Genomic DNA, 18,918 nt, shown 5'->3' with positions numbered 1-18,918 from the left:
TTGTAACAACTGATCTTTATATTAGTTAAAAGTGTTGGTTAACATATACAGTATTATTTTACAAGATTTCTTAGCAATCTTCTAAAATGTCTGTTTCTAGAAGCTTTCCCAGCAAATTATCTAAATTTGACTTTTAAATGTGTATGTGTACTGAGGAGAGCCCCCCAGAGGCCAGGGGTCAACCTTTGGTGTCATCCTTAAGAACACTGGCTAGGGGGCTGGAGAGATGGCTCAGAGGTTAAGAATACTCACTGTTCTTCCAAAGGTCCTAGTTCAATTCCCAGCAACCACATGGTGGCTCATAATCATCTACAGTAAGATCTGGTGTTGTATAAATAATGTTGTATATATATATATATATATGCATGCATATATATATATAATTTATTAAAAAAAAGAACACTGTCTATCTCCATTGACACAGGTTCTCTAATTGACCCATACCCCATCAATTAGGATGGACTGGCTATCCAGTGAGCCCTACAGATCTTCCTGTCTCATAAACCTCTCCAGTGCTGGGATTATCCATGCAAGCCACCATGCAGATACTGTTATGGCCAAACTCAGGTCCTCATGTTTGTGAGGGCTTTACTAAATGATCTATTTTCTCGAGCTCTTTATTTGAGTTCTTAACCATACCACTCCTGCAATGAGTTAAATATAACCTCACTACTTACTGGAACTGTATTCCTAAAAGTTGCTATTGATATCTAAGTCACAAGTTTTTCACTGTGACCCAACCCCAAAAGTGTGTAGTCATATAGTTACAACCTACCCTTAGCAGGCAGTGCATGGCCTTTTCTGTCAGTATGAAATGGTATGGCATCAGTTTGATGTGAAATTCCTTCTAAGCTTATTTCCCTTCTGTTATATGACTGCAGAACCTGTGAACTAAATTCCAGGAACTTTCCACTAGGATCCAAATAAGTTCTCTGCTCTACTTTAAATTTTTATTTGCCTTGTTTATGCATTCACTTTTTAAGTCTTTCCCTTGTGTGTGATCTAGGTAGTGTTCCCAAACTCATTCCAGTTTTAAGTACCAAATTTCTGAACTGTTGTTGCTCAAAACAACTCCTTAAATGTGTCAAAGTTACATTTTAACAGGCTTTACCAAAATTGGATCACCTTAAACATGTGACTGTGACTTTATTTAATGTATATCACAGATGAGTATCTACACTAGTACTTTAGAATTATTTTGATATGACTATCAGAAATCATTTGTGGTTCTTGACTAATTACATCTTCACTTATAAAAGCCATCCCTAAAGTGCATAGTACAATAGATACCTGCAAACCAACTGTGTGTGAAATATGTAATAAACTTCCTATTGTTGGATATTCAGATTGTTTCTAACTTTTTACTCAATCAGAGAAAGAAGACTCAGAAGAGATACTTGTCCTAACATATACCAAAATATCACATTTAAAGCCATATTTTACAACATTAATGGTGTCTCATGAGTCCAGGAATGGAAAGATGGGATTCAGAACCTGAAAAAGTTAACATGTCAAATATACGGTAAAGGTAACATTTTTGAATCAGTGACAAAAATGAACAAATTTCAATAAATAATCCCACATATTACCAAATGACACTGTAGCTACCTATGAATCAGAAGATAAAACCTACTCATGTGAGAAACTAAATATCAAAATTTAGATCAATACAGAGAAGTACTTAAGCTTCTTTCTTTGATGAGTATACTCATGACTTTGGGTATAGAATGTCTTTGTAATTTGAATAATATAAAAATGAAAAGCCATAAATGAGTGATAAACCCAACCATATTGAAAATAATTCTAAATGATGGAAGCAACATAAGCAAAAATCAAAGAATTACCATGCATGAGCAATTCATAACAAGAAGAAATATTAATAGACAGTAAGCCTGTAAAAATAATTGTCAACTGCTCTAACAATATACCAGTTAAAACAAAGAGTTACATCCTGTCTTCCATTAGATGCCAAAGCAAAAACAAAACAAATGAATGAACAAAGAAAAAGGAGCAGCAAGGAAGTGTCCACAGAACAGTGCTATACAATTCCTTCCAGTATAGGTATATGTATACATACTTATATATACATACATACTTTATATATGCACATATACTACACATATATGTATATATACATATATACACTATAAAGAGAAAATTTAGAAAGATATATACTATGCTGGCTGATTTTTGTCAACAACACAAACCCAGACATATCTGAGAAAAAGGAATCCTGAGAAAATGCCTCCACAAAACTGGTGAGTGGGCAAGTCTGTGGAGCATCTTCTTGATTAATGATTGATGTGAGAGGGCACAGCTCACAGGTGTAAAGCTTGCTTGGAAAGCAAGCTCAGCAAGCCAGTAAGCAGCATTCCTCCATGGCTTCTGCTTTGGTTATGCTCTGTTCTTCAAGGTCCTCCCTGACTTCCCTTAGTAATGGAGTGTGACCAATAGTAATAAGATAAAATAAACCCTTTCCTTCCTAAGCTGCTTTTGGTCATGGTATTTTTGTCACAGCCACAGAAAGTCTAATGATGACACATACCAGCTTAAGAAGAGTAACGATCTTAAAAGTAATTTGTTTTAGGATGGTGGTAACAAAGACAAGTAAAAAGACTTTAACATCAGTAGTGGACTGTTTTAGATATGTGCATATTTACTGGAAATGTTTTGGAATTTGATAGTACAACTGTAAATGCATACATTTTAAAAAATCTAGTGTACATCAGGATGCTCACACACATACTTACAAATGAATAGCATTATTAAAAGCTATTTATGCAACAATACATCACTAAAATAAACGTATTTCTAATACATTATATTTGTTATATATTGAATCACTGAACAAATGCATCGAGGTTTTAAAAATATTTCTATGTTTTTAATAAAATAAAAAGGTAACTCCTTATGTTAAACAGTCTTTCACAAAGTTTGCTACATTTTCTGCTTTCATTTAACTTTATTCATTACTTTCTAATATTAACCAGGTTTTCTTAAAACCACCCTGAAAAGATTCAATTCCAAAGCGGTATATTTCTTTCTCCCTACTCACCAGAATATCCAGTTTTACTAAATCTCTATTTAACTTTCAGTTTCCTCATCCTACTTTTTACCTATTCAAGGTTCCATGATTAAAAGGGAGGAAAATACATATAGATGAGGTCAAACCTGCTAGTAGTGTACACGGATGAATGTCATCACTTACAAATTTCAAGAATGGTTCGTCATCCTGAAACAAAAGAATTGTAAAATTTAAGAAGAAGAATATCAAGATCTAGAGTTTTACTTAACATATACCTTAGTACTTGTGATTGTCTTTAATCTTTAATAAATGGAAGACTCCAACAATTATTTGGTTTACGGCCCCAAAGCAGTGGCTCCAATATAGGGGGGGAACCTTAAAATTTGCATCTTTATTCCTCCTCTTCCACAGGGTATGGCCATGATAATGACTGCAGAGAAGGAATAAAGTTTAACGATACTTGGAACTCTTAGGAAAACAACTGGAGAATGAGAGTTATGGACTTAGAGAATTATATATAATTTTGGAACTTTAAACATACTATAATTCATACTATAATTCATAATTTAAAAAAATCTCTTAGAACAGGATGTGGGACCAGACACTGTCTTTTCAAACACTATATCCTTCCTCTTCCTTTTTCTACTTTCCACATTCTTTCCTTCTGTATTAAAGAGTCCCATTAATGCACTATGGTGGAACACAAGAACACTGGTTGGAGCACCAATGCTTCTAGTATGGTGCATATTAACACGATTAGCACATACGGAAACAGATATAGATTAAAAAAAATCTTAATGATTACTTATACACACCTTAATAAAATCTAGAATAATTTTACCCCAGTATTTTTTCAAGAAAAAAAATCATTTTTTTCCATTAAAAAATGTTTTTAATTGAAATAGACCATTTTGCCCCTCCCTTTCCTTCCTCCAACCTCTCCCATTTCCCCTCCCCATTTTCAAGTTGATAGCCTCTTCAAGAAAAATCTATTCTTGTTTCTTTCTAAGTAGGGTATATTATACATTTTCAATCAAGTTATTTTCTAACTCCCATGAAAATTATTTCATCATCCATTCTATTTTTACATTAAATTAATTCTACAGTGTTTTAATTGGGAATATATGCTTTATAATATATTTTTATCTCAAATTGTGTGAAGTAAAAGAGACATACCGAGTCATCGTCATCACTGATACTTCTGTCTGAATCATCCGAATCTTCTGACATCTCTTTCAGTGTCTGCCTTGCAATTTATTTTATTATGTGGGTAGGATATAAAATTTCTAGGAAAATTATTTGACAACTTTTCTTTTAAGCGAAGGTGTGAATGTTCTGTATTAAATGAATACTCGAAAACACATCCAAATGTATTTAATTAACAGTGCCAGATCTCTAAAACCTAAATTAATAAGGATACAGAAAATTAACTTCAATTTCAAAGAGTTTAAGACTATTAATTACTACAAGACAAATCCCTAAATGGTTATGCAATACCAAATTGTCAGTCCTAAAAATATATACATACAAGCAACATTCAACAGACTTCTGCAGGTTGCATTTATATATTTATTTACACCCATAATAATGAGAAAGAGACTATGAATCTAAGAGGATTTGAAGGGGGTTAAAAGATGTGATTATATTTTAATTAAATAAAATTAAAATAAGGACACCAACATGAGTGGATATAAAATGGGAGGGGAATCTGGGAGGAGATGGAGGGGGTATAAGTAAATCTATAACCAGTATGTTTTACGAACAAAAATTAAAACTGAAAAAGTCGGTTGAAACAAAAAAGACAAATCATGTAAAGAATTTAGTTGAAACATATTCACAGTACATAGCCAGTCCATTTACAGTTTATATTTACAATTAAACAGGACACAGCAACAGTAAATTCAGTATTATCCTCAAGCATTAAAAATTAGGCAGGGAAAGTTATAATTATTCAGGCAATAAAATATAGCAATAGTTTAAAACCCTTTCCCTTCCTCCTTAACTTTCAGTTGGCCGAAGTTTCTGCGCCTACAACTGAAGTTTCCCTTTAGTTTTGATCATTACTGTATAATTATCTTCTAACATCAAACAGCTAACAGAAAGTTCTGTTGGACATGACCACTACAGAGAGTGCACTGAACGCAACCCACGAAACTTGACAACCCTCGGTTTACGTGGTTTACAGAAGAGTGTTCGGGGGCGCTGACTGCACAGAAGGCCTTGCAAAGCTTCATCATAAACGATTGCAAGCCAGAGCTGTTTCTAGATGACAGGTCAGGGCGGAGCCTGACGCTTCGGGCCCGGACCACAGCTCGAAATTGGGGCCGGCGGCCGGGCACCCGGCGGCGTCTCCTTACTTGCGCGGACTGGGCGGGCGAGCGCTGGGAACCGGAGCGTCCACGCCCGAAGAAGACGCCGAGAGGCGAGCGGCGGCGCCAGGCCTTCCGCCCGGGCAGCTCGGCAGGGCCCGCGCGGAGCCTCGCACTCACTCGGGCCCCGCGCCCCCGTCTGCGCGGCGCGCCCGCCGCTGCCTAGCTCCCCCGGCCTCCTCACGCCACGCAGCTCCACCCACCCTCGCCGAGAGTACCTCAGGACGTCCCACACGCACCCGGCCACAACAGGGCGGGAGGAAACACCACCGCAAGTCAGCAGCCGCAGCCACGCCCTCCATGGAGAGCAGGCTGCCCGTTGCCGGGGCAACGGCTGAACTCTCGCGAGACTTCGGGCAGCTTTGGCTCTTAGTGACGGCTGCGGAACTGGTGAGGTTTTAGCGGGAGAAAGAGACGCCGGGGCTTGAGGTGAACTCTCGAAAGTTTGGAGAAGTTTGAGAATTGTGGGCCGGAGGAAGGGTTTAGCGTTGGGGAAGGCGCGATGGCAGTTTGTTCTGGGTGTGAGCAATTTGTTTGCTAGGTCCCTGCGCTGAGAAGGCAGTGGAACATACTGTTTAAGACTTGTGTCTCGATGCTCACTTGGCTTTTAACAGCCTGACCAGGGGCAAGTTAAATTTCCAAACTAAATTTTCTTCATTAATAAAAAGAATGCAGTAATTTTAACTTGGCGTTAAAAGGTTGAGTCTCGTTCGCCATCCATTCATATTCTGGAAACGAGAGTTAAGTACCTGATTTGGAGGAGTCATGGTTCTGTGAGGTTAAATTCTCAAAATTTTATCAGCTTAGAAATTCTTTGTTAGCCAACGTTTTCACACAGCAACTACCCCCCCCTTTTGCCACATTTAAATCAATAAGATACCCCCATAACAGACTTATTGGTCATCTTTAACTTTAGTGGATAATACAATTGGAACAGTTTTCCACATAGAGTTTGAAAAATGACGAAGAATGTTCTCACGGGCCACGTTATATGCACTGAGACTTGTGATAGTGTAGAAGCAGGGATAATGGGCTTGAAAGTAAAATAAGAGCAAGGCAACGTTGGTTCAAGCATGGAAATCGGTTAGCATCTCTAGATTTGGTAAGTTTCTGAAAATGTGTTTGTCAGCAATTCAAAAGCTTGAGACTTCTGTTTGGACATTGGCCTGAGGAAATAAAGTGTACCATAGATCATGATCGTTTGAAAATTGGTCCTCATGGTTATGCTTGGTTTTATTCCACATGGACATCACTGAAGGTAACACACTAAAGAGTTTGTTATTCGAGGCTCAGAAGCCCAGGGCTGAAATTTAATTGTCATTGTAAAACCTTAAGAACAGAAACTTTACTTGTGCTTATATGTGGGGCCATTCAGAGGTAAGATGAAATGAGGCCATCACTGTAGAGTTCTCATCATTAAACTGTAGTGGCTTTATAGGACAGACCAGAGGAGGTCCATTCCCTGTTTCTGCTAAGGGGTACCCTATGGTTCCTCAGGACTTTGCCAGGGCGTCCTTTACCTGCATCTCTACAGCCATAGCCAAACTAGACCTCTTTTCTTAAAGCTTACCCAGCTGGTGGTATTGTGCCATTGGAAACAGTATTAGGCTAAGACAATCTTTATACATGGAATCTATTTTTTTTTTCTGTTGGACTTTAGTCAAGGATAAAGATCATAGTCTGTCAGGTGCACAAGATGAAGCTCTGAGAAACAACCCAACCAGGTATGGAAGAGGTAAAGATAGGATTTAAATATCTCTCTCTCTCTCTCTCTCTCTTTCTCTCTTTCTCTCTCTCTCACACACACACATATACATTCAGCCCAACTATTAATATTAACATATGTTAATGAATATAGAGAAAAATTATATCAGTGCATAAGAGAACTACTTAGAAATTCAGAAAAACTTCGGAAATAATTTTCATTCATCATTCGTCTGACCTTTACTGGTTAGTTCACACCAGAGACTGTTGGCAGTGCAAGGATATTGCAGGGAGCAGAACAGTTTTTAATGGAGATTACATTCTCATGGGAGAGAACAGACAAACAATAACAATAGAACCGTGCAGATGAAAACTGCTGTGGAGAGAAATAAGCATAGCAGATGCTGGAGGTGAGTAGCTTGGCAGCATGGTTCCCTCAGATGAGTAGCTAGGGAAGTTCTCTGTCCAGATGGCATTTGAACAGGAGAATATACCACATGGTTGACTAGAGAGGACCTTGTTAAGGTAAAAACAAACAAACAAACAAAACAAACCCAGCAAATATAAAGACCATGAAAGAAGTGCTAGGTGGAGCTAGTTTCATCTTAAAGAGAAGTTTTGTTTTTTTTTTTAAGCATCTGCTTTAAATGTTTAAAATTGAATTTTAAATTATTTGTGTTGCATTTATGGGGGAGCATCAATGCTCCAGTGCATTTGGGGAGGTCAGAGTACAACTAGTAGGAGTCTTGTCTTCCTTTCTGTGGGCCCTGGGAATCGAACTTGTGTTGTCAGGCTTGGCGGGAAGTGCCTTTTCCTACTGAATCATCTACGTTTTTCATTTTTAGTTTAAAAGTATTTTTTAAAATTTTGATTTCAGATAGTAGCATAGACTAGAAATTAAATTCTTTGCTCTTAAAATGAAAATAAGGCCTTGAATAAACAACTCAGACTTACTTACTGAGTTGTGCTGCCTTCTCTGGTCTCACCACTGAGAGCTACTAGCCAGTTTCTACCTTTTCAGGAGGTAGATATAGCCTGCAGTAACTTCCCTCTTCTACTCTGATATAGAAGTAGGAATCAAAATATTAAAGAAGAATAAAAGAGGGAACGAAAACTCAACACTGCATTACCACCAAAAGCACAATCACTGGCATGGGTATCAGGAGGAAAATTTTGTTTTAGTAAAATGGCAAAAATGTAAGTTATGTTAGGAATATAACTTATTTTGAACAATTTGCTATTTAGAATTTATTAGACAAGAGATCTAGAAAAGAAAACAAAGTGACCAGTGCATTCATCTTTATGATGTCACAGAGTTAGGCATCATGGAGACTCAGGTCTCTTCACACAATTTAGTTGATGAAGCCACTCTAGGAACAGGGAGCCAGAAGCGAGTTAAGTATCTGTCTGCATGTTTCTTGCATTATCTGGCCTTACGATGCCACTTTAGGGCCAACCTCTCAGAGTGTTTCCAAGCTCAGATGTTGAGATCTGTTCCACTCAGAAGCTGACGAAGACTCAGCTCAAGGCATCCCATAAAGATGCCTTCATCACATTTGCTTGTTCCCTTGGGATTCTTCTTGTTGGGTTAAGATAAAGACCTGAGTCAAAAGGACACGGGTCTCCTTACCTGGTCAAGTTATTGTCTAGTGTTTGCTATCACACACTTGTCTGTAAACTTCCTGAGGAGAGCAGCTTCAGCCCTTTCTCCTTACACAAGCACACACACACACACACACACACACACACACACACAGTAGGCTCTCTTCAAGGCACACTTACAGGTAATAGTCTTTTGTGACACACCAGGAAGTGTAGTAATTAAGAATGTGGCCTTAGGAATCTTACTGGTGATCATCTATCTTGTGACTAAACAGCTTGCTGACCTGGCATGTTTTAGAAGTTCTTTATACTTCAATTTATTTACCTGCAAAATGGGGATAATAGACTAGTACCTGTTTTGTAGGATTATTGAAAAGATTAAAAGGGTGGAAAACGTGTTAAGTTCTAAGCAATTGCCTGTATTTCACGCAAGTAACACGAGGGGGCAGGTTCCAGCCATTACTCTCTTCTGACAAGGTATCCCGATGGGACCAGTAGCATTGTTATTCAGTACTTTTTTTAAGAACGTAAATTCTCAGGCTCCACCCCAGACCTATGGAATCGGAAATGGTGGAGGAGTCTGTTCAGTGAGTCTAGTAGGTGAACCAATAGCACAGCAGGTTAAGTGTAGTCTCTGAAACTATATAGTACCTAGTTAGGTACTTGAAATGTTATTGGACTTTTTTGTGCCATAGTTGCCTTGTGAACAGGAATAATGCCACCTAGCTAATACTGTTTTGAGCATTAAGTGCTGGTTCTAGTTGGTGCTCTCATTTGTTTTCACTGACAGTGTTTGAGGCACACATTCTCCACAGACCTAAGTGGGTGGGAAAAGAGGAGGAGGGGAAGAGCTGGCTTCCCAAAGCAAGGTCTGCAAAACAGCAGAGCCATCACAGCATCAGAATCATTTGAAATGCAGACTCTCAGGGCCTGTCCAGACCAATTATATGATGCTTATATTTTATAAAAATACATTAAGTGTTCCTTAAAAAACATGCCATAGCAAAATTCTGCTATCAAGTCTGAAGTGGAGTGAAATAAGAATTCTCTGTGGAGCTGGGGTTGGATGAGCTAACACACAAACTACAAAGCTGGGAACAAGACAAACAAAACCCATGCCTCTTCCAGCCTTCCAGGTATACCAGATCACTACCTCATGCTGCTGCACCTAGCCTTTGCATTTATTTTTAAGGAGAATTTTTAAAATGTTCTGTCACTGGTCCACTTCAGAGTACTTTTGAACATTTGGTTAGAAAATACTCTGTAATAAGAAATATTTTAAATTACAGCTATGCCAAGCATGCTAACACTTACTTGTAATCTCAGCACTTGAGGGTCAGGAGTTCAAGGTTATTCTTGGCTTCATAATGAGTTCCAGGCCAGCCTAGGCTACATGAAATCCTGTCTCAAAATGCTTTTTCCTTTATAGAGTGAAACTGACATACAATGTGAAGTACAAGAGCCTTGCCATCCTCTTTATTGTTACAGACACACTTCTCACAATCAGTAGACCACAGAAAAATGCATGAGGCAAAGACATTTGGAAGAATTCCATTTATTGTGGATGCATTTTCACAATATATTTTATTGCAGCAATCAATTATCAGTGAAAAATGTCAAGTGTTAAGAACATGTTTAACAATGGCAGATTCACAGAACATGCTAGTCAGCTTGCAGCTTCCCCTCTTAAAGATGACAGAGAACTGTAATCCAAGTAAATGAGGAATTTGCCTTTTCAAAGATTAAATCTAAACGGAACAGAATTCTACCCTAAAACTCATGTCATCCAAATTTGGAATAAAATGTAGGATCAAAGTATTCTTTTCACAACTTGGAACTTTCTTAAAGGCTTAACAACAAAGGACCTATAAAATAGTAGAAAGCCTTTGTGAACACAACCATGACCCCTCACCATCCACCTTAACTCGAACTTTGACCCATTTTACTCCAATGATGGAAGTCATTTCCATAGGTGTGCCATGTGCATTCTATTTATCTTATCATAGACTTGTGTCTACTCTGTCGTGGGTAGATGACTTGGGTAGTCTTAGTGGCTTTCCTTTGGCCCAAGTTTGCTAGAAGCTAGGGAATCCAACTAACTTTTACTAATTTGTGAGAAAAATAGACTTTTCAAGATAGTGGTCACCCCTCAAGCCAACTTTTCCCTCTTGAAGGGAGATATGTGGATTAGGAAATAGTTATTTTGGACACTCTCCCAGTGTGGAAGGAATGGAGACTAAGATAATTTTGGTTAAGTCAGCTGAGGTATGAGTTTGTACAATGATACTGTATGCATAGAATGTTCTATATAAGAACATTTTGTAAGGCACTAGAGTACTTTTCATTATCTGTTGGGAAGAAAATAAAGATATAAGCTAACATAGGATCTGATATCTGAATGGTGAGTCCCTAAGGACCCTTGGAGGAAGAAATAAAACTTAAAATTTACATATACTTTTGAAATTTTAAGATATTATCAACTTATGACAGTATCAACTGACTAATAAAGGCAGAAAATTTTAATTTAAAAAGTCTGAGCACATAAAGATAGAAGGACTGCCATGCTTTTTGCTCACTATGCTTTTACATGAGGCAAAATTGGTCTTTGTTTCGGCATCTACATAAATTTTAATTTGTGCAATACTGTCACCAGATGCTTGATTCTAAATGTTAGAGAAGGAGGACACCTTAGATATCATGTAAGTCAACTTTTTCTTGGGAACATCACTGTCACAAAAAGCAGGGTTTGAGCATCGTCCAAATGGTAGTCTTAATAAAATTTACACTGGACTTCAAGACTGCCCTCAATTATAAACTAAAGACTAGGTCTTAGAAGAAATCTCAACTAATTTTGACACTTCTAATCTCTTTTTTTTCCCATTTTTTTCTTATACATCATCAGGCATTGAAAACATATCTATATCTAACTTCCATGGCAAATATGAAATATTAATATAATATTGTGATTTTTAATCTTCAAAAGCTGTGATATTGGTTAGTTACAAGGACATACTATGCAATATAATAGTCTAGCACATGAAAGAGCAGTCTACCATTAGTGTGTCTGTAGACATGTATGCACATACATTACATAGTTGGGTTATCTAAATGTGGTTCAGTCTACAATTACTACCAAAGAAATCTGCAAAGCATCTAACCTGAAAAAAAAAAAAATCAGTACCACTGTCAGCTAAAATAATCACCCAATTTAGGTATGAATCAGCACATAAAAAAGCAATATGTCAACAGTACATCTTTTTTTAAAGACAATCATTACTGCCCTGTATCAGATCTGAAATGGGTTACTTTTGATTGCCTACTTAGATAATTTCTTCCATACTTTAATCTAAAGTGCAGAAACATGATGTCTGTATTGAGACAAAATAAAACCTATGGTTCATTTCCTCCCTAGATACTGCATTCATTCCTCAGATAATCTTAACCTCAAATTCTTTTTGTTGACTTCCGATGTGGTGGTTCTCACTGTTGGGACGACAGTAGCGAGTCTACTTCACAGCATGGGTTTCTTTGGAAACAGGCTCCTCTGCAAAGGCAGTACTTTGACCATGAACATCTCTAGATGTGGTTATTAAATATAGTGAGCATATATATGGGTTTATTGGGATATTGGAAATTTAAAAAAAAAAGGAAAATGAACCCAATTTAGTAAATCAACATAAATATAAACAGAGCAATTAGCCCCTACAACTGAGCTGGCCCAGCAAAACGTCTTGCAGTTGGGTTCTTTCTCCGATTGTTTCAGACCTGCTGAGAAAAGAGAACTTTAAATCAGCAGTCCACAGTGTTTCGTTAGGATGGATTTTGCCAGAAAAACAAAATAAGAAGACTCACGGCACAACAGAGTAAACATAAACAACATGACAGGGAACTTTACTGCCGGCTTTTTATTCAAATATGCCCTTTTGCCCCAAGATTTTTTTTTTCCACTTTTTCTTTCTCCTTGAGATTCCTTTCCTACCTTGACCTTCCTCTTTGCTCACAGCACTCAAAATCAAGATGGTTTTGAACTCTACAGTAAGGACTGTGAAGTTCTAGTGTTCTACATGACTTAAAGGTCAGTCAAGGCCACATCAGCCTCATGACAAGAGGATAGGCTTTTCTCCAATTTACTCCCAGCCATCTTTTTATTTTAATCCCTGCACACTGATCCTTGAGACTTATCTGACCCTTAGTCTATTTTATTTCATTCATCATCCCTTCATCCAGCTGTTAGAAGTCCCTGCTGTAGTAATAACATCTTAATCTGTGATAGATTGCATTTTCAAAGTGCAGCGCCTTTTCATTTCAAGGGTGTGGCCACACAGTAAGTAGGGAGTTTGGTGTTTTGGAGGAGGGATCCCTCACCTGCTGGCTCATTGACTCAGCTAGGTCTGTTGATTTATCAAAACCACTGGAACAGGTCAGTGGTAGACTGGCAAGGGAGGCAGGCATGGTGCATGAAAAGCACCCTTCTGCTTGGTGCCACAATCCCAGGTGCGTCCTGCAAGCTGTTGTGTCTGTGAGAGGTGTCCTCTTAGTCCCACCACTCTAGGGTGCTTTTGCTCTACTCTCCATAGCCCTAATGTGACCGCAGGGGCCCTGACACCTATGATGGTGGACAGTCAACGTACCCTACTCAGAAAGGTAGCTGTCATAATACTTTGGAAGATGTACCTAAGCTACCAGGATTTCAAAGTCTTAGGCCTACAAGTTCATTCTTTGTGTTAAAAAAAAAAAAATCACCGTTCCTTTGCCACAAAAATTATGAGGGAAATTTTAAAACATTACACTGAATGTACATTCTCAAAAATAAAACCTTATGGGTAATGGTTAAGAATGTGATCCCAGAGCAGACTGTTTGAGTGTCAGTGTAGGTATTTTTTAACATTAAAAAAAAAAAAACATTAAGTTTTGTTTTACATCTGTATTTTGACTGCATGTATAATTGTGTCCCCTGTGCATGTCTAGTGCCCTTGGAAACCAAAGAGGGTGTTGGATCCCCTGGTACTGTAGTTGCAGAGGGTTGTGAACTGCCATGTGGGTGCTGGGAATTGAACTACATCATTTGCAAGAACAGAAAATGCTCTTAACCACTGAGCCATCTGTCCAGCCCCTCAGTGCAGGTTTGACTACTTGTTAGATGTTGTTTCTTTACAAAAGTCATCGAATCTCTTAGTGCCTCATTTTCTTCAGCTATTAAATGGTAATAATTCTACCACTTAACCCTCCTAATAGCTAGAGGATTACATGAGACAGTACTGTGGTTGGCAGTGATCATCACTAGGTACTTTTTTAGCATATTGCAATCATTTGGATAATAAAAGTCACTTTAAGTAGAGCAGCTGGGATGGTGGTTTTCATTGTACTAAAAGAGCAATCTATAACTAATAGAGAAGATGGAGTGGACTCTTAGGCAGCTGCACCAGATTGAAAATTGTACAAAATGTGGGAAAAGGCGCTGCCACTCCCTCACTGCAGTGGATCTCCGCTATCATGGATCTTCTAGCTGCCTTCAGAGCGCTCACTCATCTGTAGTTTGCTTGAGAAGTTTCTGCCCCTAGGGTTCTGCATTACTTGGAAGCAGACTATTCTCACCTTACTTATTACTGATTTCTGAGTTCTCTTCTTGAATTTTCTCCTATTGAAGGACAAGGCTGGGTTTGTTTTTTGAAATGGGGAAAGGCTACAATCAGGAATGGAATTAGCTCCTTACACAACCAGAAGTACTATTTCTTCTCTGAGCATCTTTTAAATACCACTGAGAAAAATGTGAAAACCCCTTTTCTAGAAGACTAAGCTCTTAGCTATTGGCTTTTACAGGAGAGCATACTTTGTCTATTTAAAAATTTTGCCATAGCCATCTAGAGTCTGAGGCTGTGGAAATATCTCCTATGATAGTTCTAGAAATGGAGCCAATGAAGGAAACAAATTCTTCAAAGAGAGTTGTTTTTCCCAAAATAACTGTTTAGAGATCTTGTGAAGAAAAATACACCATAGTTATCTTATATGGTCCTCTTGGCCAGATTTTCCACAACCACAACTACTTAAAAATTATGTTACTAGGAATCATTCCATGACTTTGAGACATTTATGCTATAAGCACGGCAAACCATCAGTGCCAATGGCTTTGTGAATTGTCCTTCCTCTGGGCTCCACATAGGGCTTTTGGAAACTGATGGTCATCTAAGTACAGATTTGTGAGTCAGCAATATTTTTCATTTGACCCCAGGACATTATATCCCATGATTCATTAGGAAAAAAAAAAATCAATCTTTGAGACACAATTCCCCTAGTATGTTACCTTAGTGGGGGAAGTGACCTTATCCACAGATTGCTTTTCCCAGAGGTTCCGCTTGCCAGATACATCTCCAGGCCTCAAGTCCTAATGAAAAGAAAGCGGGGGGGGGGGGGGGGGGGAGGGAGGAGGTAAAAATTTCTGGCTAGGCCTGAGTAAGCTAGCCACCACATCTACTGTTGGTTCAAACTGACATGGTAGTCAGTACACTTTGCACCAATGGTGAAAAATGGAAGAACCACTAGTGGTTACCTGACTTGTGACAGACATCGGCCTGTTTCATGAAAAGGGGCTGACAATACATAGAGACTCCAGGTCTTTCACTAACAACTCTCTGGCTATCATGTTGCCTACCCAAGAGGCAGGCTGGAAGTTCAGAGTGCTTCTCAGGCCCACTGGCCTTAGGCAGCGCACTCGGAAGCATCTGATCTCTGGTGGTGTCTCCATGGAGTTAAGTTCCCATAGTCCCTGTGGTGCTGTGCTCACTAACACCTGCTCTGTGGCTGTTATCTCCACAGCTCATTCCCTGTGGTGTCTTATTCGTTCCCTAACAACTCCCTTATGCAGGCTCACTGTCTTAAGGTCTTGCTACCTGAATGAAGATATTAAAATCCTTTTGCCTTTTGTGATGGCCATATAAGTAATCCAGGAGTGGATTAGTAGAACCTAGCCCCACAAAAACAAACATTTGTCACAGATGGTAACCCTGAGTGAAGTGGGCACTTGATGATAAATGTTAAGAACGTGTGTGAATCCTGGGAAGGAAACAGTAAAATATGACCCATCCTAGTTATCCAGCCTTGAGTTATTATTTGCTAAAACAAGTAAGAACTCATAATTTCATTTGGATAAGGATCCAAATTTCTGTTTCCATTTACTTCTCTTCCAGCATTTGCTTATAAAAGTCCTTGGCACAAGGTAGCTTGGAGAAAATGAATGTATTTTTACTGAAATAGTACTGATTACTTTGGCAATGCCTTTTCTCATTAGTAAGGCAAAGTTAGCAACTGTAGTTTTCCATGGATACCAGTTTTGGTGAACATATTTTTAACACAGAGTACTGGCATCTAAAAACACTGAACATGCACTGTTAAATAATGCCATGTGAAGATTTGTCATATTTGGAGTTATGGGCCTGTGGGATGAATTTCTGATATTCTATCCGAAAGCTATACCTGTTTAACTTGAAACATTAGGCAACAAATCATATTAAAAAAAAAAAAAAAGAATTCCACTACATTTGCTAATGTGAGTAAAAGTTGCCAAATTGTCTAGAAGACTTAAAAACGTTAGCAATTATAGTAAGGAACATGCTGACAGAGCTCTGAAAAGTGAGTATAATCACTTATGTACTTGATTCATGGAAGACATTTTTTTCATGAGTGTTTCTATCTAATAAAATGGATTGCATTTCCCTGAAACAATGTTAATGAACCTTTAAATAAGGTGTTTTAAGAAAATATCAACATCTACATTGTAAGTCGGTATTTTCAAGTCAAAGAGGAAATATAAATGGAATTACCTGACCAGACTATATGTTAGAGAAAGACCCGCTCTGGGAGAAGAGGGATAAATGAAGGCAGGAAAGGCAGGTTTCCAGTCAACCAGACATGAAAGAGTGAAGAAGAGAAGCCAGCTGAGAAAGACATCATTCTTTTTTTAAACAAAAAGAAAGATAAGTTAGCACTTTAACTGCTACATGACATAACAGTTAAGATACAAAGAATAGACAAACCAGCTAAAACATTCAGAATTAAATGCCAGCTACAAAGTTATACTGGAAGCCTATAAATTCTACTCATAAATAGCTTGAATATACCAGTAAGACAAACAATGCAGGACAGTGTTTTTATTTTAAATCTGCTGATTTTGGGGGTGTGGGGATAATGCTAACAATTTTCAGCACTTGTAATTCTTAGCATTTCTGAAGATGATAACATAACTCTCTTAGTCTTGGGTGGTTTTTCTTCTGAGTTTTAGAACCCAGCACACTAACACTAGTCCTGTGAATTATTCTTCTACTTCCTGTGTAGGTTTCACAATGGATAGACTGCCTTGTTTGACTTTTTTCTAATGGCCACAAGAGACACACCTTCAAACAACAGGTCTAAGCCTTCACCTCCACCTACCCATGGTGAGAATAAAAGAAATGGATTGAGAATAAACTATCTGGTCCAGAATCAGAAGCTACTCTTGTAGTTCTCCTACTGGGTGCTGCTTTCAGATAATGCTCTAACATCCTGGGCTCAGGATCAGTCTAGCGAAAGCCCCAAAGGTCCCACCTGGTTGTCTTGAAGGACCAAGATAGAAACACACATGTCTGAAGAGGCTGGTATAAGAAAGAGAGACTGGAACCAATACATTCAAGAATATGTTTCCATACTTCAAAAATATACGTAAATTATAACTTGAAAAATAAATACAACAGTGTGGGTCAAAGCTTAGCTTCAGGTCACTAGTGCTACATGCTACACCTCCTGGACAAGACCTGAGATCTCTTATCTTTGTAACCTACCTTCCTTGGACATTTTGTGTAAAAAGTCTTTACCCATGTGCAGAATTCTGGTACCCTTTCCACACTGAAACTTTACCTCCTTTCTGCTGGGCCCACAGAGTCACTGCATCACCTCCCCTGCCTTGCCTGGGTTCCAAGTCATGGTTTTCCTGAAGACTGCCACATTACTAGCTATAATATGACATGGTGGGTGCTAGGTCTTAAATATCAGAGGAAAATACTACCAGAGGAATGTGTGCACAGTTTAGAAAGGCTTAATGAGTATAACCAAACTAGCATTTTATTTGTGATATCAAGTATGTGCTTCTTATTTCCAATCTGGTCTTAATTTGAGGCCACACAAATCCACAGAATCCAATGGGAAGAAAGTGCTCACTAAAATCTATATTAACTGTTATATTCTTTCCCTCTCTGCCTTCTCTAGATAAGTCTATGAATCACTTATTAAATATGAAATCAAGCAGCCCTTGATTTTATAAGTCTCCTGTATTACTTTTTTTGTTCTGCCACTTTTTAAGAGGCTATCAATAGCCCCAGAAACTGTTTTTACTAATCTTTGATGTGGGATCCTTAATATATTTTATATCTATAGTAATAATAACTCTGCTTATATTCAACCCTTTTACTAGAATGGCATATAGAAGAAGGGGAGCTGATCAGGACAGGTGCTGATAAAAGAATGGAGAAAAATCCCTGAACTAAATACGTGAGAACAACTTGGTACAGGAATGAAATAGAGCATGTGTGCAGGAAACATGGAAGGAAGGGAATGCTCATCTTGTTAGAGGTAGGCTGCCATACTCAAAGAGAAAGCATTATCTTGGTGCCCTTCCTTTTCCTCTCATGAGAGTCCTTCAAGAGGCAGTGTGTTCAAGAAGTCCATGAACTTCTCAGATTTACAACTTAGAGAAGGGTGTTTAGTTTCATTGTGCTATCAAAGGGATCCATAATTCAAAAATTAGTGGTCATGGTTCCAGAAATCATTGATAGAAATGACCGTAATTTGTTTCTGTGTAAAAATAATTTCTTCTACTCATGTCAAGATGGCTGGTGGTGAAACTCGAGGCCCCCAAACCACATCTGGGTGTGCTGTCTTGCCTCCCTTTCTTCTTTTTCTGACTCCTTATCCTTTACCTACTTGGAGGCAGAGAGAAAATTTTTCAATGTATAATGTTTTCACAACTGTAACTTGAGTTCATACTGGCATGTGCCTCCTATGAAGCTTCATGCAAGACTCTTGGGTAGAATATTAACTAAAAAGCTCAAGGTATTGCACCCAAAAAGACAATACAAACATTTCCATCTCTCCTTTGTAACTTGGAAAGTGCTAGGGTTTAGTGACATGAGATTATATGTGGAGCCAACAGATGCAATAAAGTGCTGCAGGGCTTAACACTTTAAAGGCCTG

The 18,918-nt window shown here is 38.3% G+C and overlaps 2 protein-coding genes across 12 annotated transcripts in view; both read right to left on the bottom strand.

The window, feature by feature from the left end:
* Agbl3 (AGBL carboxypeptidase 3) overlaps positions 1–5,588 on the bottom strand; it is an 87,749-nt gene extending 82,161 nt beyond the window's left edge. Inside the window, exons 1-3 of the mRNA XM_060378786.1 lie at positions 5,383–5,588; positions 4,202–4,427; positions 3,172–3,232 (exon numbers count right to left, since the gene is read on the bottom strand). Of these exons, the coding sequence (XP_060234769.1) occupies positions 3,172–3,232; positions 4,202–4,255 (115 nt within the window). The 5' untranslated portion in view covers positions 4,256–4,427; positions 5,383–5,588. The remainder of the gene's footprint in view (positions 1–3,171; positions 3,233–4,201; positions 4,428–5,382) is intronic.
* Positions 5,589–10,239: 4,651 nt separating this feature from the next.
* The window catches only part of Cald1 (caldesmon 1), a 172,662-nt gene continuing 163,983 nt past the window's right edge, over positions 10,240–18,918 (bottom strand). For 5 of the 11 annotated variants that reach the window (XR_009590745.1, XR_009590750.1, XR_009590748.1 and 2 more), the window contains 3 exons: positions 16,518–16,648; positions 15,002–15,082; positions 10,240–12,465 (listed from right to left, as the gene is read on the bottom strand). Coding sequence is in view for 5 of the 11 variants with exons in the window: in XM_060380166.1 (XP_060236149.1) it covers positions 12,460–12,468; positions 15,002–15,082 (90 nt within the window). In the remaining 6 variants the exon portion in view is untranslated. Of the gene's footprint in view, positions 12,469–15,001; positions 15,083–16,517; positions 16,649–18,918 lie in introns of all 11 variants that reach the window. The other 6 variants (XM_060380167.1, XM_060380169.1, XM_060380170.1 and 3 more) reach the window with 3 other exon arrangements.

Source organism: Meriones unguiculatus, chromosome 3 (assembly GCF_030254825.1).
Source record: "Meriones unguiculatus strain TT.TT164.6M chromosome 3, Bangor_MerUng_6.1, whole genome shotgun sequence".
In the NCBI taxonomy this organism is placed as follows: domain Eukaryota; kingdom Metazoa; phylum Chordata; class Mammalia; order Rodentia; family Muridae; genus Meriones; species Meriones unguiculatus.
Note: the sequence above shows the minus strand (reverse complement) of the source record. Positions and strands in the feature narration are given on the sequence as shown.